Below are 22340 nucleotides of genomic sequence, written 5' to 3'. Positions count from 1 at the left end.
GGCACAGACGGGGTAGATGGTAACAGTGTGCACCCGTTAAACTCGTAGTCTCAACACCATCGCCGCCATCGAGGATCAAAATCCGTCGACCCCGGGGGATCAGCAGGGCCTTCGGGCGACAGACCCCCGTCCACAGCTACCGGTGCTTCTTGCCGCCGTACCCTTGGTATCAACCTGACCACAGTACCACCATCCAAACCAGTCGGGATATTCTCCACTTCGGGAGACCGGACGCCGACCAGGTCCCGCGGCCGATGTTGTTCAATTCCAACCCGGATGGGTCAGAAATCAAGGCCCCGGCTTCCACGCTGGGTTAGGCCGAGAATGAAAACACGGCGTAGCTTCACCATTCAAGATGCTAAAAAGCTCGGGATTGCAGTTTTAGGCACAGCAACACTTCAGCCACACGGGAGTCCGGTGCGAATTCAGGATTTATAAGCAACAGGCGGAAGCCGGCGGAGCCGGGAGCTTACGCGGCCATCTTGGTTAGTAGCGTAGCTCCTCCTCCGCAGTCACATTTTTAGACACTGAGCTGTATATTGATAAAAATCGACTTGAATCCAGGATTTTCCGCAAAGCCACTGCTGGTAACAGCAGTTTACATGCGGCCAGTGCACATCCCATGCATCTCATATCAAGCATCCCCTATGGGGAGATGCTAAGGATGAGACGTGTGTGCAGCAATCCTATAGACCTGGAAAAAGCCCAATTGGAAAGTAGAGAGCGTTTCCTTGAAAGGGGCTATTCAGTTCAGACTATTGAAAAGGCCCTGGTTAAATCCATGAAATTCACCCGAGAGGAACTCCTTACTAACAGTATCAGACACCAACCTGGTACTGAGCCAGATGTGAGTAAAAAGAAGTCAGAGGAGTCTAAGAATTTTAGAATTATCACTGGCTTCAGCAAACAACACCGTGAAATTTACAGGATAGTTAACAGACACTGGCCCATAGTTAGAAGTGACTATTATTGGTGCTGGTCTACCTAAAAGGATGTCATTAACATATAGCAGGGCACCCTCCCTCAGAGACCAACTAGTGGACACTAATCCTGAACCCATCATGGTGGCAAAATAACAAGGGGTTCTTTAAATTCAAAACCTGCCCTGCATGGAATCAATACCAAAACCTATACTGATGGCTTTAGTGAGATACAACATCCAATTACACAGGTATTAACCTGTAAAACTGAATATGCCATTGATGTATTGCAATGCCCCTGTCTATTAAAATACGTTGGCAGTACGAAACTCCCTGTGCACCAACGTATTCTCCAACATTTGAGAGCTATCACTAATGTGGATAATACTTATCCGGTGGCGAGACCCTTTCGTGACCACCACCAGAGTATCAATACTTCACTTAAATACTTTGTGATAAATGCAAGTAGACGAGGCGTTGACAGAGAGGCAAAGCTAAGAAAATTGGAAACTCGCTACATTCTCTTACTTTACACCAAGGCCCCAGGTGGATTGAATGTCACAGAGGATATGTACACTTGTCTCCCATGAGCCATTTAATAATGATTTAATTCACAGTAATGAGCTTGAATTACACACAATGGGAACAATGATTGTACCCGGCTGGGAAACACCACGATTGGGAACACAGATAAAATAATTATTTAGACAGGTCGGACTTTTTGCTGAAGCTGTTGCTATAAGATTTGAAATGTTTGTACACAATGAGGGCACATCCTATCTGTTTAAACTAGGAGGGTCCTTATTCCCCAATAGTTGATGCTCAGATTGTATAATGCAAATTCAATTATATTTTATTTCATTTATTTAAACACTACATGGTCTGCCAATTAGGGGTCATTACAATGGTACAGTATACATTTTTAGTAATTATGTGACTATGGGCTACCTTAACTTCATATGATTGACAATGTATTTATAAAATGAACATTAACATGATTATACTTATTCATAAGGAACGCAGGCATTCGGTGTTTAATTGTTTGACACTTTATTTGCTATTTTGCACATAGGCGTATTTTGCACAAAAAACGTTTTTGGAATCACATTTCCGAAGTTTTGAAATTTGCACTAATGCGTATTTTGCACATTTATATCAAGCACTAGCACTTTAGGTTTATCAACATGAATATTGGATAGGCAAACTATTATTATTTATATATTGCCATGTCAAACTATGTAAACCCAATACATACACGTATATACAGAATCTATAGGTATTTTACCATGATTTGTATTTTGTCAATTAGCCAAATTATCAGCATATTTTTCTATTGCATTTAAACTAAAATGTAATTTACACTGTTTTCAACTGGATGTGAACTTAACACTGTTGAACGATATAAGGACCCCAGTATGTCTACCATGTTTACTTATAGCCCTTACACGTGACTAGGCAAGAACCAATTACTGGCACTTTAAAAGAACTCGTCGTGATTGTGATCACTGTCACGTGAACAAGGCTCCTTTGAGCCGAAACGTCATGCGGCTAACTTGCACTAAATAATAAAAAACTTTAGCACTTAACTGGTCCGTGTCTGCGTGATCCCTTGCTGGGAGGATTCCTGAGCGCGTGGAGAGAGACGCTGTTTTTGGATAGATATATATATATATATATCACATCACTTACAAAGGATGCCCTAGCGGGGTGGCTGGCCCCTCACCAATAACTTCAAAGTCCTTTCTCATATGACTGGGTCACGTCGGTATAAACGAAAAGGCAGCCAGGGCTCAATTAACATAAGCCTGTTTATTCTCTTTTATAAGCAGCAAAAAAGAAAAACGCCCGACTCATTTTGAAGCTCTCGCTTCTTTGTCATGCGTCATTAGCGTTTACTGTGTTACACCATAAATACATTGTGATCTACCCACCACCGTAAAAGTAGCGCAATCTGGAGTACTAGTGAATAACATTTACATGGCGGTCATCATTAACGCATTTCATGCGTCGGACGGCCCCTCAGCCGTCTGACGTCATGTGGGCGTCGGACGGCTGGGGGCAGTCCGATATGCACAAGCGTAGAATCCGCCCGCACAGCGGGGAAATTTGCCGCAGCGAACGGGTTAAACATGCACATGGTTTTATTTCTTGCCTAGTTGTTTTCAAAACCTGACATTCAGGCTTTTAAACGGCATAATTCATTACGTCTTATAAATTCATACTGTATGTAATTCACAATCTGAACTTATCAATGTCTAATGGGTGAATTCAGTTCATGTACTTAAGCACATGTCTATTTTCATAATAACCACCTTATTACAATTCTACCCCAGTGGGCTTATAATGTATTAGACACAATTCCATAGAAGCGCCTGGCGTTTTTTTTTTGCTGCTTATAAAAGAGAATAAACATGCTGATGTTAATTGAGCCCTGGCTACCTTTTCGTTTATACTGACGATATAGATATATATATATATATATATATCTCCAAGTTCACATCCTCCGCATACCCGCCGGGACACCGAGACAGCGGTGCATCACAGGGGCAGAGGTAACCCTGTTAATTAATTCGGTTTCACAACGCGAAGCTGCCGCTAAGCAGATGCACTCTCCTCTGAAAGATAACAGACCACTTCAATCACCATTTGCGTGGTCCAAAGGATATTTATTAATTCATTTGCAGCATGTGAAAAACGGGCAACGGAACAAACCCCAACACGTTTCGGCGAAGCTCTCGCCTTGGTCACGTCGTCCATGCAAATGAAGAGGGGTACCCCCTATGTGCCCCCCTAACTTCCTGGGGGCTCGCAACTGGCCCCCAACGGAGGAAACTGCATACCTTTCCGTGGCGGCGTTAGGCTGGTTTCCGCTGCCATCATAATATGGATGGCGATGTCTAGCAGACAACGCCACCATATCAAGCCCCTTTTTCACCCGGTCACACCGGCGGAAAACCGGCGAACAGTCTTTCTGTCCACCGGAATCCCCCCCGCCATACTAATATGGTGGGGGGGAAATGGCATGCGGGCGGAGGAGAATGTCTGGCGGATCGCCACCGCCCGACATTCCAATACACCCCTTAGTGTGAACTTGCAGTGAGTTTACAGTCCGCCAATTGTTGTTTGGTTTGTTTCTTATTCAGTGGCTTGCCTTTGATGCAGCGGTTCTCCAGAAATAATTTCTAAAACCATGACACCTTTCCCTGAAGTACAAAATCATACATATACTCGACAGTGGGGCCCATGACACTGCGAGTCACTCACAAAATACTTACACCTTTCTCCATGGATCGGTGAGATTCAAAGGAGAGCTGCTGTATCATAGTGAGATGTGTAAACTATATCTGAATATTTATTCTATTTACACCTGCAGTTTAAATGAGTTTACCATGGTTTTTCATTAACGAAACATTTATTTAGCCTCGCCGCCACTGTGGTCGACGGATCTACTAGTAAAAAATTAGGCGTAGGAAAACTCAAGACCAGCTTAATTCTCCATTTATCTAATTTTTATTAACAGCAAATTTAACATGTCTAAAATTGTATTCACTTTATTTATTTCTTTAATCAAAAATGACATTTAAAGGAAAATAAGGATTTTATTTCAAAACAGTTAATATCATTTATTTCAGAAGATTCAGAAATAGACATTTATTTTGATTACAGAAATGCAAATATTTTAGCAAAAGACAGATAGTTCTTTCTCCTAACTTCCCTAACTAATAACCTCACCTAAAATTCAAGTTTCATTCTAAAGAAATAAGAAAATTATTCAAAGTCTTACATCTCAGGAAAAATCAGCATACGGACAGCATCTTGGTAGGAAATTGAAAAGGAGTTTTTTTCTTAACTAAAATCAGCACTTTTCATACCTTTTTCACTAGCTCTATCTAAAAGTGTAACTTTCAACATAAATTTGAGTTCTGATTCGACAGTTTTGGGGTGGATGAGCATCATCTCATCATTACAACATCTATTCCGCTTCCGTCAGCTTGATTTTAAATGGGTCATTGTCCTGGGCCTTGTCCTGGGCCTTGTCCGGCCTAGTCCTGTTCTCACTTGGACAACCTCTATTTTCTTTCCCAATGTCTCTCTTTGACTGGTTATTTCGTTAACCTGCTCCTCTGGTTTTCTTTCTTTATTAACCAGTTTGAATCTCAGTCCATCATTTCCTTAAGGCCAATTGTCTCCTTTACAAACTATTTTTGTCTTAGGTTCCGTGATGTTATGTTCCACTCTCCAAACCCTTTTTCTTGAACTCTTTCTTAATGGAATTTCATCTTCACTGTCGGCAGTTTCACTTTCAGTGTCCTCGACAGTTTCATTCACAATGAACTTACCGACGTCTTTTCCTTTTTCAGAGTCAGTTTTCTCTTTTGACAGTTCTTTCACTCTGTTAGGAACATCTCCATAGCTGGTACTTGGAATCTCATCCTTCTTGTGAGTTTTTCCTTCTTTTCCAGTTTCAGGATCTTCGTACCTCGTCTCCCTTATCCGCTTTATCTTCACTTTGCTCAGTGTCTTCACTAGTGTCAGTCTTTACCAATTCTAGATCTTCAGATTGATCTTCAGAATTCGGTACTTCAAGACTTTCTCCTTCTCCTTCAGACGCAGAGCTAGTATCTAATACCTCCAGATATCAACATTCCTGTCGATCTTCAATATCTGGACCTCTCTCTGTTTCACCTTCAGAGTCAGAATCAGTTGTGCTTTCACCTTCTTCGTTTGGATTTTCAGGTTCAGGCACACGAATAGTATGGCTTGCGTGTACCCATCTTTTTACTGCAGCACACTTAACTGCAGTGGTGCTAGCCAAAATGACCTGTCTTGGTCTCTGCCAACGAGGCACCAAACAGTTTCTTCTGCGGTGCACCTTTATACGCACCCAGTCTCCAGGAACTAAGGCATGTGCTGGATTTTTCTCTTTGGTGTTTGATTCAGTTCCCACCTGATGGAACACAGAAGTCACCACGTCAGACAGGTTTTTGCAATAATCCAGTATGATGTCATCATTTATTGTCAACAATTTATCAGCTGGTACAAATACCGGTCTCCTAACTCTACCCATCAGAATTTCATGTGGACTCAATCCAGTTTTTCTGTCAGGTATGCTTCTTAAGGCCATCAAAATGAGAGGCAAGGCATCTGGCCACTTCAGTCCTCTTGCCAAACACATTTTTGCAATTGTGTTCTTAATAGTTCCATTTACCTGCTCAACTACTCCTGAAGCCTCAGGTCTGTAAGCATAATGCAGTTTCTGACGACTGTCCAGTGCTTCACATACCATTTGCATGAGTTCATTCTGAAAATGGGGGCCACGATCAGTCTCGATCGTCACTGGGAAGCCGAACCTAGGAATGATTTCTCGTAGAAGTAACTTCGCAACAGTTAGCCATCATTCCTCCTCGTGGGGAAGGCCTCTACCCATCGGGAGAACAAACAGATGATCACCAAAACATATCTTAGTCTGTTACATGGCGGAAGCTCAATGAAATCCAATTGCATTTGTGTAAATGGACCTCCCTCCCGTCCTATGGTTCCCAAACTTACAATTGTTCTCCTGTTTGGATTAAACTGTTGGCATACTAGACATCTCTGGCACAAGCTCTCCGCAATCATCCTGAATTTAGGATTATACCATGTCTGTCTAAATAGGCGAAGCATAGCATCTCTTCCTATATGAGCTTGACCATGGTACATTCGAGCCATATTTGAGATCATGCTATCAGGCATTACTGGTCTTTCATCTTTGTATACCCAGATTTCATCTTCCTCCCTTTGTCTGCATCCAACTTTTAACCAGACATTTTTCTCTTCCTCATCAGCTTCTTCCTGCATTTGCCTTACTTCCTGCCAAGTCTCAACTACAGTTGTTAGCATTAAAGGACTTGAAACATGCTCCTTTTCCCTGTCCCGATTAATGGATGCAAGATTTTTGGCACAGTATTTTGCATTTGAATACACATACCTGTTACCTCGAGTGATGTAGTCATCCCTCTTTTTGTGTGCTGCACAGTTCACTGAAGCTGGTAGCTGAATCGCATCTATCAACATACTCACAAACTCTGCATTACGTATAGGGATCCTGCAGAAGTCAAATAACCTCTTTGGGACCACAGTTGTCCGTAGTCATGGACAACCCCAAAACCATACTGACTATCGTTCACTATGGTTACCTTGATTTCCTTTCCCAACTCACATGCTCGAATCAAGGCAATCAACTCTGCTATTTGAGCAGAACAAATTCCTTTCAGACAAGAAGCTTCCAATACATCTGCCACTGTACAGACAGCATAAGCTGCACTCAAAACACCCTCATCTGTTCTTAGGCACGAACCAATGACAAACATCACATAGTCCGATTCAGGCAATGGCTCATCTCTGTCTGCTCTTGGTTTGGTACAGTATTCAAGAACGTCTAAACACTTGTGATCAACCTCATTTCTCACGTCTGTTTCCATGGTGTCAGGCAATAATGTGGAAGGATTCACATTTACACATCTAGAAATTGTCACATTCTCTGCTCCCAGAATTATTTTCTCATACTTGGTCATCCTATTGTTGGTCAAGTACTGTGTTTTTGTTCCAGTGAGGAGAATCTCCACAGAGTGAGGTACATACACTCTTATAGGAAATCCCATCACTATTCCTTCACTTTGTTCTAGACTGACGCTTGTAGCTGCTGCTGCTTTCAGACAACCTGGCAATGCTTTTGCAACAGGGTCCAAAACAGCTGAGAAATACGCTATTGGCTTTCTCAGTTTTCCATGTCTCTGAATTAGTACTGACAATGCACATCCTTCTCGCTCACTGCAGTACAGTTCAAACTCTTTTTCATAATCTGGCATCCCTAAAGCTAGAGCTTCACATAAACTCGTTTTTAACTGTTCAAATGCTTCCATCTCAGTTTTGGTCAAAACCATAGGGTCTCTGATATCTGCTCTGGTTAATCTCTGTAACGGCTTTGCAATCAGTGAGAATCCACTAATCCACTGTCTACAATGACCCACCATTCCTAGGAACATTCTCACTTATCTTTTGGTTTTTGGTGGCTGCATTCCTTGTATCGTTTTAATCCTTTCTGCAGTAACTTGTCTTATTCCTTTGGCAATCGTATGACCTAGGTCTTCTTTCTGACCAAAATTGTAATTTTGATGACGACCCTTTATGTCCCTCTTCTGCTAAATGTTTTAGCAATGCAATAGTATCTGTTACACATGCATCTTTTGTCTTTGACGCCACTAGGAGATCATCGATATATTTAACCAATACAGACTCTCCAGGCATGCTCAAACTTTCTAATGATTTCTTTAGTAACTGATTAAAGAAAGATAGTATACCCTTGAGGAATTCGGCACCATGCCAAGATACGATCTCCGCATCTGAACGCAAAAATTGGCTGGCTTTCTGGGTGCAATGGAACTGTGAAGAACGCATTACACAAATCAATCACAGTATACCATTCTGCATCATGGGGAATTTGATATAAAATCACTGCTGGATTTGGTACAATTGGACAACATGGGACAACTATTTTATTTACCTTTCTCAAATCCTGTACAATTCTAAATGTTCCATTTGGCTTTTTCAATCCCATAATCGGTGAATTACAAGGACTACTCTCTATTTCTCTCAATATGCCTTGTTCAATCATTTTGTTTATCACTGGGGTTATTCCTTCAATTATTTCTGCTGTCTTTTTGTATTGAGGAATATTTGGGTAATTTGCACCTTCTTTTACAGAGACTTTTACAGGGTCTACATCTTTCATCAACCCAATATCTTCTCCTGTGAAATCCCACACTTTCTTTTTCACTACCTCTTTTAATTCATCAGGTATCTTTTCTTGATCAAACACAGGGAACAATTTGTTTTGCTCTGCTTCAATCATAAGCATTGTCATTTTATACAGGCTATCTTCGTCTGGAGTTTGCAACTCTATGCCATCTGGTGAACAGTATATGGCAAGGTTCATTTTACACAGAATATCTCTTCCTAACAGATTTACGGGACTACTATCACACACCACAAATCGGTGCAGGTCTTTAAAATTTCCAATTTCCACTTCAACTGGTTGTGTCAAAGACGTTTTAATTTGTCTGTTACCTCCAACCTGGATTTTGTATCCCGAGAGAGGAAGATTTTGGACTTCCACTGACCTAACAGTAGAACGGGTAGCACCAGTGTCCACTAGGAAAGTTATTTCTACATCATACACCTGTCCGTTCACAAATCGACAAGACTGATCTACCTCAAGAGTGGCTCCAAGCACACACTCTTCTTCCTCTCTCAGGCACCGTCAGAAACTTTCATTCGACTCACTCCCACCTTCTTCTTGTAACCAATACTGGGGACTCACATTCACTATGGGCGATCTATTAACCCTCCGCTGAATCCTGTCTCTGCACTGTATCTCTGATGGTTTACACTGTGTGGAAGTGGCGGTTGTGGCACCTGACTTTGCCAAGTAACTATCTGCTGCTGTTGCGGTTGCTGCTGAATTACCTCATTCTGCACCTGTGGATTCAATGATGTATTTTCTGGATTAACTCTTGGTGGATACTTACAATCTTTTCTCCAATGCCCTATTCTGACGCAATTATGACAAGGGAACTTTTTCTTCAGCTCTTCTATGTTTCCTACTAATTTTGTTTTTGGAAAATTTCCTTTTGGTTTTCCCTGACTTGCATCAACATTTTTACTTTCTAATTGTGGCACTTAGTGTTCTGCTACTTTCACTTGTGCCCACATAGCTTTTTCTTTTAACTTCCTTTGTTTGGCATCGATCTCTTCACTACAATATTTTGCTTTTCTTAAGACATCATCTACAGAACCTGACTGCCATCCTATCATCCTATGCCTATTCATATCTCCAATTTCTGGTCTTAATCCATATACAAATCGATATATAAAATGACTCATGTCCTTTTCGCTCAACTCTTCATATCCACTGTATTGTTTAAATACCAACAACAATTTTTCATAAAATGCATGCACATATTCTTTTGGTTCCTGTGTAGTCTGGTCTATTTTAACCCAATCTGTCTCTTTTGGTGGGATTTTATTTTTCAAAAACACAATCATTTGTTCATATTTATGCATTACTTCAGGTGACGGAGCACCTGTTACTTTGTCTCGAGGAAATTCCTCTTTTGGCCTATTCACAGTTATTTTGCATTCGGTCCATTAATCTGCTGGCACTACTATGTCAAATAATCCATCTAAATCAACCCATAGCACTTTTGAAACTTTCACAAATCGATCAACTTGTCGATACCATTCTACAGGCTTTTCTTTCAATCTGGGGAAATCATTTGTAATGATAATATATCCTGTCTACATGTACATATCCTCCTCCAGGTTTTTCTCTCTTAGGGAACTCATTTACGACTGTCTCTTTTTCTCTGACTGGAAACGCTAATGTGGATTGATCCCTAGCCTCCTCTTTCTTCTTTGCCCATTTCACTCTCCATTTATTCACATCTCCTCATCTGCGTAAAAACATATTTAACTCTTTTATTTGAGTTAACCTTCCGGCAGTATTCATGTTTCCAATGTCTTTTTCTGAAAAATCCTCTCTATAGGATTTTTGCAATGTTTTATTCTTTGCAAATTCTATTTCAAATTCATTTGCAAATCCCTCTAACTGATGTACAGACTTTGCTTTCCATGTTATGCTTTGGACATGAACATGAACATGAGTTCATCATCTTGGTGCGTTTTTAGTCTATCTGTTCCAATAATTAATTCTTCCATGTCAACTTTTAATCTTGCTACATCCAGTACTTTAGGTTCATGCTCTTTTAATTTCAGCGTTTTAATCCAATCACTTAATTCTTGCTCTGATGGTCCTACAGGAGTTTGCATTAAATCTATTTTCTCTACGCTCTTTTCAGGTGTAGCAGAATCAGGCTCTGCTCCAGTTGCATATTTGTATGGTACACTCTGATTGAAAGTTAAGTCAGACGGATTTACATTATTTGTTTGTCTAATTTATGACAAATCTGGATAATATTATTCTCACTTTTTGCAAACTCTGTTGTAAAGGAATTGTCAAACTTGGTTCTTTTATTCTTTGGTTTTCAAACAGGGTAATTACAGGTCCGATCGTTACTGGGACTGTTACTGCTTCTATGTTTTTCGTTAATTCCTGTATTTTCTCTGTCAACGCGTTTGTAGTTTGTATATATTCATCAGTACTTGTTTGTTCTTCAACTCGTTTTTCTACTCTATTTATGCTTTGTCGCTCACTATTTTGCTTTGGAGTACCAGTAAATCTTGGTTCTGTTATTGAAGTACTTGGATTATATCTCACTTCTACTCTTTCGGGTACATCTCTAAAATTAGAAAATTGTCTTGGGGTTTCTTTATTTCTTTCATCTACGGGCGGAGCATTAGGTGTAGTCCATAAAGAACCTGGTTGATATGGTGGCGGTTTCCTATTCAATATTTCTTCTAGCACAGCATCCTCTGATTCACTGTCACCGTAACCTTCTCTCCCTGTTTCTATATTTTTCCTCTTTTCTGTGCATTTTCGCCCTTCATAATCATCCACTAATCTAACTGGAAACATGACATCACACATGTCAGCATTTCTCCATTTACGCATTCTACTCTCATGTGTCTCTCCCAATAAATTTCGAAATCTACCTCTTGGTCTGACATATCCTTTCAATCTTTCGCTTTCTAATTCATGCATCTCATCCTCCCATTCAACTAAAGCTTCAAACTGAGTTGGCCTGGGTCTTGGGTCAAGATTCATCATCTTTTCTCTCAAATTTCTCAAAACTGTCACATCAAAAGATCCTCCTTCTGGAAAAGCTAACACACCATCATTTCTGGTATATCTCACCCAATTCTCTAACCAAACACAAGTATGGTAACCATATTTTGACAACATATGGGAAGCAGGCGTTTTCGGCAGAAGAAGCAATTTTCCCTCTCTTGTGACTATCGCCTTGTCTTTCACAAACACTTTTTTTCAATTTCTTAAACCATGAAGGTTTCTTCTTTTCCTCTCCGTAATAGTAATCCATTTTTCTGCAAATTCCCTGTCTTTCAAAAGATTGCGTACTTCCCTGTCGCTGTTCCGTAACACCAACCTATCACAGCGCGATTTACACTGGCAGTAAGTTTTAAATCAGGATACACAATGATCCCTGTACTTGAAAGCCAAGATCCTTTAGACTGCCCTCACTATACATTTTTCCTTTCATACGGAAAGTCCCTAAACCAGTGATGTGTGACAACACCACTTGTGATATACAACGATACCACTGCAGCATACGACGATACTACTTTTTGAAACAGACTATGCGATGTGCGACTTCATTGCCACACTGCCTCTGCCTGCAGACAGAGTGACCAGCTTCATGCAATACTCGAAAGCCTTTTCAGGACTACATATAACGTAATACGAACTCAACAGATGTTAGTCATAATTCTGTACATCAAAAACCCTTATATAACACCTTATACATATTCCTAGTTAATTCTATAGCAACCAATGCTCTGCTACCAAGCTAATTACTGATGCAGCTGTTCTCCAGAAATATTTTCTAAAACCATGACACCTTTCCCTGAAGTACAAAATCATACACATACTCGACAGTGGGGCCCATGACACTGCGAGTCTCTCACAAAATACTTACACCTTACTCCACGGATCAGTGAGATTCAAAGGGGAGCTGCTGAATCATAGCGGGATGTCTAAACTATATCTGAATATTTATTCTATTTACACCTGCAGTTTAAATGAGTTTACCCTGGTTTTTCATTAACAAAACATTTATTTAGACACGCCGCCACTGTGGTCGACGGATCTGCTAGTAAAAAATTAGGCGTAGAAAAACTCAAGACCAGCTTAATTCTCCATTTATCTAATTTTTTTTAACAGCAAATTTAACATGTCTAAAATTGTAATCACTTGATTTATTTCTTTATTCAAAAATGACATTTAAAGGAAAATAAGGATTTTATTTCAAAACAGTTAATTTAATTTATTTCAGAAGATTCAGAAATAGACATTTATTTAGATTGCAGAAATGCGAGAATTTTAGCAAAAGACAGATAGTTTCCACAATTCATTCTTTCTCCTAACTTCCCTAACTAATAACCTCACCTAAAATGCAAATGTCATTCTAAAGAAATAAGAAAAGTATTCAAAGTCTTACATCTCAGGAAAAATCAGCATACAGACAGCATCTCGGTAGGAAATCGAAAAGGAGTTTTTTTTCTTCAATAAAATCAGCACTTTTTATACCTTTTTCACTAGCTCTAGCTATCTAAAAGTGTAACTTTCAACATAAATTCGAGTTCTGATTGGACAGTTTTGGGGTGGATGAGCATCACCTCGTCATTACAAAATCTATTCCGCTTCCGTTAGCTTGATTTTAAATGTGTCATTGTCCTGTCCGGCCTCGTCCTGTTCTCACTTGGCAACTTTGCCTAACTTTATCTGAAAGAAACAGGTTAGTATTAGATTCCTTACCTTAGAATATCCCCAGGCGTCAGTCTGGATCCGGAAACTTTTGCGTAGCAGTACCCCTGCGCGTCGGTAGGCGTCGTCTGCAGGCGTCCCCTGCGGCTCCGCGTCGTCGGCGTCGTGCGCCGTGATGACGTCGCTGGAGTATATAGACGCCGCCTCCGCGCGCTGACGTCAGTTCTTCTTTTTTCCGCGCCAGTTAGCGCAGATCCGAAGAGCAGTACTCCGGTCTTTTGACCTACGTTTTTGTTAACTATAATACTTTCAGGTGCCGGTAGGATGCCCGGTTTTAAAAGTTGCGACGGGTGCGACCGCATGATGTCGGTCACCGACCACCATCGACTCTGCCTCCGGTGTCTGGGCGCGGACCACGACGTGGAGTCCTGCGTCGACTGCCGGGCCTTGACGGGCAAGGCTAGACGGGAGCGGTCCCGCAAGCTGCTCGAGCTCCGGGTGTCGGCCCCACGTCGAGAGCGGTCCCGGTCCGGACGGAGGTCGAGGGAGCGGTCGAGGGAGCGGTCGCGGAGCCGCCACGAGCGCTCCGGAAGTCGTCACCATTCCTCCGGTTCCTCAGGTAAGCGACACAAGAAGTCGGGGCGTCACCATCATACCCCCGACTCCCGCGCGATGCGGCCGGGGGTTCGGGTGGCCCCACCCCCGCGGCCCCGCGTGGGTCGCCGACGCCGCCTGCTCCATACCCGCCGGTCCCTGGGCAAGGCGCGTCGCGTCGCGTGAAGAGGTATAAGAGTTCCTCATGGCCATGAGGGCGCTTTCTCCTCCGGCGGGGCCTCCGGCGCCTGCGGGCCCGTCGGTCCCGTCTGGGGGCCCGAGCGGTTCGGGTGCACCTGCCCCGACGCCGCCGGCGGTTCCGGCGCCGCTGGGCCCTTCAGGGTCGTCGCCGGCTGGTCAACCGGCCTCTCCGGCGCCGATTCCATCGGGGCAACCCGTGGTGCCGCCTCCGCGCGGTGCCGTGCCTCCGACGCCGGTTCCAGCCGGCGTCGGAGCGCCGGCGCCACCCCCATTCCCTCTCCGACTCCGGACGCGGAGTCGGACCGGCATCGTCCGACGCCGAGTCCGGCGCCGTTGGGGCCCATTGACTCCGAGGAGCCGGTCTATATCGTTGACTCAAACTATGGCGATGAGGACGATTATGGAGAGGGTTGGGAGGGGTCTGAGGACCCTCTGTCACGAGCATGCCAGTACGACGTGGACTGGGTAGGTGACTTGGGTGAGGCCAGTGGTCTGGACGAATCGCCTAACCCTGGGTTTGTCTCGCCCCCCACTGTGGCGTCGGAGGCTGGGGCTGCCTATTCGGTGGTACTGATGAGGGCTGCCAAGGCTTTGCGCCTTGAGCTCCCCGTCGCTAAGGTGAAGCCTAACATCCTCACCGAGGTATTCAAACCGCAGTCATGTCCACAAGAGCCTCTGCTGCCATTTAATGACGCCTTGACGGATGTCCTTTTGGGCACGTGGTCCAGGCCCGCTTCCGGTTCACCTGTTGATCGGAACGTTGCCAGGCGCCACCGTCCGTGTGCGGACGACCCTGCCTTCCTGTCTACCCATCCCTCCCCTGAGAGTCTGGTGATCCAGGCCTCCACTTCCCAGTCCGCATTCCCGACGGCCCCGCCCGATCGGGAATCTAAGCGGTGTGATCAGTACGGCAAGAAGGTCTTCTCGTCCCTGAGTGCGGGACTGCGGTCTTGCAACACCGCGTGCCTCTTGGGCCGCTATACCCACTCTCTGTGGGATACGGTCGCAGAGTGCCTGCCGCAATGCCCGCAGGAGGTACGGGACAAGCTCGGCCAGGCTTTGGTGGAAGGCCGAGACGCGGCGAGGTACTCCATACGGTGTGGTCTTGACACGACCGACTCGCTGGGCAGAGCAATGTCCACGACGGTGGCTATTCGTCGCCATGCTTGGCTGAGATCCGCCAACTTCTCGCCGGACGTCCAGAATGCCCTGATGGACATGCCATTCGATGGCAGTCGCCTGTTCGGCGACAAAGCGGACAACGCGCTTGAGCGCTTCAAGGACTCCAGGGTCACGGCCTAGTCCTTGGGTCTCTCGACCCAGCGCCAGCAAACAAGTTCGTTTCGCTCCTTTCGTGGCCACGGAAGGGGCGGTCCCACACGTGCGGCCAGCCACGCACCGCAGAACGCTCCTCAGCGCGGTGGCGGCCGTGGATTCCGCCGTGGTGGCGGTCGGGGACAGCGGCGAGGTCAGTCCACACCTCCCCCCGCAGCAGCCGCCAAATCCTCCTAGTCCGAGCTTTCGGGCCCATGTGACGCCAGTGGGTGGCAGGGTTCGCCATCACCACTCCCGCTGGCGCACTATCACATCGGACAGGTGGGTGCTGCAGCTCGTCCGAAGGGGCTACTCCCTCCCCTTCGAGACCACTCCTCCAGCCATGCCACCGCAGAACCACCGTGTGTCGGGGGACCACTTGACACTTCTGCAGGAGGAAGTTACGGCCCTCTTGGCCAAGGGGGCCATCGAGCGCGTTCCTGGGCCAGAAGTAGGGTGTGGTTGCTACTCCCACTACTTTCTGGTGCCCAAGAAGGACAAAGGGGGCCTACGTCCTATCTTGGACCTACGGAACGTCAACGGCTTCCTCCGGAAGGAGAAGTTCAAGATGTTGACTTTGGCTCAGGTCTTGGCTGCTCTAGACCCGCAAGACTGGATGGTAGCGTTGGACTTGCAGGATGCGTATTTTCACATCCCCGTCCTGCCGGCCCACCGGCGTTACCTGCGGTTCACGGTAGGCCACGAGCACTTTCAGTTTATCGTGCTCCCATTCGGCCTTACCAGCGCCCCACGGGTGTTCACGAAGGTGATGGCGGTGGTCGCAGCTCATCTGCGCCGGTTAGGGGTTTCAGTCTTCCCCTACCTCGACGACTGGTTGTTGAAGGCGGGCTCGCCCTACACAGTCGTCCACCACCTCCAGATGACGGCAGACCTCCTGCACGAGCTGGGGTTTTCCATCAATGTGCCGAAATCACACCTGTGTCCCTCTCAAAAGCTCCTCTTCATCGGAGCGGTTCTCGACTCGGCGCAGTTTCGGGTTTATCCTCCGGAACGGCGGGTCCGGGATATCCAGGCCTTGATTCCCATCTTTCAGCCGTTATCCCGGGTTTCGGTCAGGTTGACGCTGCGGCTTCTGGGGCTGATGGCCTCCTGCATCCTTCTGGTGCATCACGCCAGATGGCGGATGCGGGCTCTGCAGTGGGATCTGAAGTTTCAGTGGGCCCAGCATCAGGGCAACCTTTCCGACCATGTCCTGATCTCGGAGGGCACTGCGAGACAGTTGCAGTGGTGGCTTACGGACCGCGATTGGGTCAGAGGCAGATCCCTCTCCCTTCCCCAACCGGAGCACGTGGTTGTGACGGACGCGTCCCTCCAGGGCTGGGGTGGCCACTTGGGAGGGGCGGAGATCAGAGGCATCTGGTCTCCGGCGTAGTCCCATATCAACATGTTGGAGCTGCGGGCGATTCGCCTAGCACTGAAGGCATTCCTCCCCTTTGTCAACGGGAGTGTAGTGCAGGTGTTCACGGACAACACCACCGCCATGTGGTACTGCAACAAACAGGGCGGTGTGGGGTCGTGGACCCTTTGCCAGGAGGCCCTGCGTCTCTGGCAATGGCTGGAATGTCAGGGCGTGACTCTGACGGTTCAACACCTGGCAGGTTCTCTGAACGCCAGGGCGGACGAACTCAGCCGTCGGTGCTCGGTGGATCACGAATGGCGTCTGAACTCGGACGTGGCGAGAGGCCTCTTTCTGCAATGGGGAGAGCCTTGGTTAGATCTATTCGCCACAGAAGAGAACGCGCAATGTCATCAGTTCTGCACGTTGGAGTTTCCAAGACGGCACTCGCTCGGCGACGCCTTTCGGCGTGAGTGGAGTTGCGGTCTGTTGTACGCCTATACCACTTCTGCCCAGAGTGCTGAAGAAGATCAGGCGCGACCGGGCCCAAGTTATCCTTGTGGCTCCGGACTGGGCTCGAAGGTACTGGTATCCCGAGCTACTCAGCGTGTCAGTCGGTCCCTCTATCCGCCTGCCCCTTCAGGAGGACCTTCTGTCGCAGCAGCAGGGGACGGTCCTCCACCCGAACCTGTCCAGTCTCCACCTCCATGCTTGGAGATTGAGCGGCGACAGTTGAGGCCATTTGACTTGCCTCCTGAAGTCTGTGATGTGATTCTGGCAGCCAGGCGTCCCTCCATAAAGTCGGTATACGCCTGCCGGTGGAACAGATTTGTGGCATGGTGCACAGCAAAGGCTGTGGATCCCCTTTCTGCCCCTCTTTCCGAGGTTCTCCTCTTACTTCTTTCCCTTGCCCAGCAGGGCTCTGCTCTGGGCACTATCAAGGGCTATCTTTCTGCCCTTTCCGTCTTCTTAAGGCTACCTGATCAGCCATCTTTATTCAAGTCCCCTATTGTACTGAGATTCTTGAAAGGCATCACGCACATGTATCCACCTGCTCCGTTCGTGATGCCTCAGTGGGACTTGAACCTGGTTCGGACATTCTTGATGTGTGCTCCTTTTGAGCCGCTTCATTCCTGTCCTCTCCGTCTTCTCACTTTAAAGACGGCCTTCCTGGTTGCCATCACCTCTGCCAGGAGAGTGAGTGAGCTCCAGGCTCTTTCTGTTAAACCTCCTTTCTTGTCCGTTCATCCTGACAAGGTGGTTCTTAGAACTAGACCTTCTTTCCTGCCCAAAGTGGTTTCTGCTTTTCACATTGGGCAGTCCATCACCTTACCCTCCTTCTTCCCGCCTCCGCATCCTTCAAAAGATGAAGAGCGGCTCCATCGTCTGGACCCAAAACGTGCGCTTTCATTTTATATGGATCGCACACGCCAGTTCCGGGTGGATGACCAACTGTTTGTTGGCTACGTGGGTGAGAAGAAGGGAAGGGCGGTACAGAAACGAACCATCTCTCGGTGGGTCGTCCTGTGCATCAAAGCATGCTACTCTTTGGCTCGGAAGGAGCCTCCTGTTGGGCTGAGGGCCCATTCCACTCGGGCCACGGCGGCTACTACTGCCCTGGGCCGGGGAGTCCCTTTGCAGGACATTTGCCAGGCGGCTACGTGGGCCTCGCTGCACACCTTTGCGAGGCATTACTGCCTGGACAGTCAAGTCCGGAGGGACGGCTTCTTTGGCCGTTCGGTCCTCCAGGATTTTCTGGTGTAGGATTGTATTGGTTCGCAGACCCACCACCGGGGTTGGTATTGCTGGGGTATCTATTCTAAGGTAAGGAATCTAATACTAACCTGCTTCTTTCAGATGAACAAGTTACTTGCCTTCGGTAACGATATATCTGTAAGAAACAGTAGTTAGTATTAGATTCCTTACCGCCCCACCCATCCTCCCCGTTCTGCGAACTGATACCTAGGGTTAAGGACATCCCTTTCAGGGCCCTAGTTTCACATGGCACCAGTGTTAGTTCTCACATGGCTCTGCGTGTTCTGGCGCGGAAAAGCTGTGTGCAAAGAACTGACGTCAGCGCGCGGAGGCGGCGTCTATATACTCCAGCGACGTCATCACGGCGCACGACGCCGACGACGCGGAGACGCAGGGGACGCCTGCAGACGACGCCTACCGACGCGCAGGGGTACTGCTACGCAAAAGTTTCCGGATCCAGACTGACGCCTGGGGATATTCTAAGGTAAGGAATCTAATACTAACTACTGTTTCTTACAGATATATCGTTACCGAAGGTAAGTAACTTGTTCATCACGTTCAGAACCATTGTGCTCATCTTTTGGCAGCCATCTATACTTCCAGGCTACTGTCCTTGAACTGCTTTCAGTCCAGTGACCAGCAGCTCGCATTCGGAGTCGGACCTGCGCATGCTCAGTACATTTTCTGTTCGCAGTTCAGCAAGTCTGCCATCTTTTGCAAGGCCTCACAGGCCTGAATGGGAACTATCATAGAAACAAACACAAACAAACGTTAATTTTAGAATTTTAGCCCTTATGTTTACCTCCCCCCTTACTAAGGTTTTCCCTATTACTAGTTACCTAGCAGATGAGCGACATTTATGCGTAATATACTCACTTATCCTTCGGATTCTGCCACAAATACGTAAACAAAAGCACATTTATGCTGTATTTTATTATTTCAAAGCTGCTTATTAGTTTAGAACACAACAAGATCACAAAATTAGTTAATTATTAATGCAACATAAGCAAAGTTAATTCCCACGTGTACTTGTGTAGGTGCAATTTTTACTCTAGATTGATTAGTTCCACACGTCATTCCATTAGTTCATCATTGTTATTGACATAACTTCACAAGGGGTACACAAACTTTTGTTCTCCTCCTTGCTCCATCACCTTCCTCTTCTTGTGCTTGAACTATAGTTTTAAACTTTGTCATAGTCCCAGCATCTGAACTTTCCTGTTCCACATTTAACATAAATTGTCCGTGATATAAGCATTTATAATTCTGAGCTTACATTTTCCACCTTTATGCTAAAAGAGGATGATCCGTTGGTGAAGGTTTGCATGCTCTTCCTTCTGTTAGTGCCTTGATTCGCCTATTTAACCACATGTTCAATGCAGTGTAGAACTGGTTAATAATGATTATCCGGAGACATAAGCGAATATCTTTACTGAAGAAATGTCCTGTTATTTCATGATGCTCTTCAAATATTGTGTACTTTTTCTTTAACGAGTTACTTAGCAGTGAGGATACTATAGGAGATTTAAAGAAATTAATTGCTGCTCAAACTGGTACAAGATGGGACAAGATTGTGCTCAAGAAGTGGTGAGTTACAAAATCGTTGGCTTTATTTATTGTCTTAACAATTTCTGTGACTGGAAGAATCATTTGTAACATTAATACGTTTCCTACAATATATGCTCCTGTTTATTCTGCACATTATATCTGATTATTTTTTGCCCCTAAAGCCATTTTGTTAGCCAAGTTGAGATGGTTAGCTGAATATTGCAGGCAAGGAGACCTGTGCAGCAAACTTTGAATGTATTCCTCTCTTCACTCGTAGTTCGCTTTAATAGGTAAGATGTTGTTGAATTTTTTTAGTGGACAGCAGAAGTCTGGCTGTTGACACAAGTCGTGTCTTGATGGGAGGCAATTGAACTCCAGCAAGGTTGGCAGGACTGGAGATGGATAATACTTCCTCCACAGTTTCTTTCCTTATCTCGTCCCGGCACCTTATTTGGGCATTCCTTAGGAAATTAAGTTAGGTTTGATGAGAAATTGCAGCCTGAGTTGGAGTTACTACTTGCATGAGGTGTTTGTGCTGTTCTTCCTTCTTGACTTTTCGGGTTATGTGACAAACCTGTTTGACGGTAGGCTTGCTTCTTGGAAGTGCTTACGAGAGGTGCACCTTGTGAACTATTTCAATTCCCCATCGTTTTTGAGCCATATTTTCTTCAGAAGCTTAGGGCTTTGTTTTTGTTTAACTTGTTAGGATTCATTTGATTGAAAGCAAGTGAGCATTAGGAAATAATTGGATTTTTCCTGTGTGTACTTACATGGTCAGAATCTAGAAAGGTTATATAATATGTACCTGTACATCTCCTCTATGTGTGCGTGTTTGTAACTAGCCCATGCTAGGCCTATTCTAATTCTGCTTATCCTCGTCTCTGCTCCACAGATAATAGACACACACCAATTGTGACATTCAAGGTTTTCACTTTTATTTCTCCCACCTCTCTGATCTGTCCTGTCTTTTTAGTCTTCCATCATTACACTTACTCATTTCTGATAGCTTGTCTGTCAATAAATTTGTGTTATGATTTAAGAAAATAGAAAAAGTACATTGTGTTTTAATAACAATCTGTTATCTTACAGGTATACTATCTTTAAGGATCATGTGTCGTTGGGTGATTGTATCCTTTTTCATAACCTCGTTTCTTTCTGATTGTCCTCGCTCCAGGGGTTTGTTATGGCACTTGTTATTTATTGGGAATTATGTTACCTATTAGGTTTTAATTCAAGAACTGGATTGTAAGCCTATAGACCTTGTTTTGTCACAAATATAATGCACAGCTAGCTTTCTACATCCTTTTCATACATTGTCCTGTGGAATAATTGTACATTTTCCACTGGCAGCTTTAAAGAAATGACCACTTGGAAAGGATTTGCAGTATTTATGATCTCCCATTAACCTGTTTCAAAAGATGAATTGTGTAATATAAAACATCAAGAAATATAACATCTTTTGGTATTAGTATAGCCTTATAGCCCGCCATAGTGGGCTATACTAGCCATTAACGGCCCTCTCCAGCGTTTAAGGCCTGAGCCGAAAGCGAGGGCCTTTAAGAAGGAGTGGGTCTTTTAATAACTGGTATATCCCAACTACGAAGGGCTATAAGGCTATTAGAACATTCTACCACTAGAGGGCAGAACGTGCTAACAAATAAAACCGAGGCCTCTCGGAGCATGAGGGGATGGGCTCCGAGAGGCATTTGTTCAGACAACATTGGAATGTTGCTCTGCGGGCCTTTATCGGCCCGTAGAAGCACGGCGCACTCCATTGTATTCAATGGAGTGCTCCACATTCCAATGTTCTAATGGCCGGTGTAGCCCTGCTACGGAGGGCTATAAGAACATTCTATCACTAGAGGGGAGAATGTTCTAACAAATAAAACAAAGACTTCACTGAGCCCGAGGGGATTTAAATCCAATCTTGCTCCGAGAGGCCGTTGTTCACAGCAGCGGCTGTAAATGAAAAAAAAAAAATTTAGAATGTTGCTCTGCGGGCTTCTACTGGCCTGTAGAAGCCCAGAACACTCCATTGTCCGCAATGAAGTGCTCAACATTCTAATGCTGTTTAATGTCCTCTCCTCCATCCTTTGCTGGTGTAGGAAAGTGGACGTAACTTAATAGTATCACTTCATTATAGCCTAGTAGCCCACTGTAGTGGGCTATACCGGCCATTAAAGGCCCACACCAGCGTTAAAGGCCAGAGCCA

General features: G+C 45.2%; 1 protein-coding gene across 2 annotated transcripts in view; it reads left to right on the top strand.

Moving 5' to 3' along the window:
* Positions 1 to 22340, top strand: part of UBL5 (ubiquitin like 5) — a 113646-nt gene that overhangs the window by 76077 nt on the left and 15229 nt on the right. For both annotated transcript variants that reach the window (XM_078681033.1, XM_078681024.1), the window contains 2 exons: positions 20084 to 20167; positions 21218 to 21255. In XM_078681033.1, the coding sequence (XP_078537159.1) occupies positions 20084 to 20167; positions 21218 to 21255 (122 nt within the window). The remainder of the gene's footprint in view (positions 1 to 20083; positions 20168 to 21217; positions 21256 to 22340) is intronic.

The sequence above is a fragment of the Lissotriton helveticus genome, chromosome 1_1 (assembly GCF_964261635.1).
Source record: "Lissotriton helveticus chromosome 1_1, aLisHel1.1, whole genome shotgun sequence".
NCBI classification, from domain to species: Eukaryota; Metazoa; Chordata; class Amphibia; order Caudata; family Salamandridae; genus Lissotriton; species Lissotriton helveticus.
The sequence above is the reverse complement of the archived record's forward strand: the minus strand, read 5'-3'. Positions and strand labels throughout refer to the sequence as shown.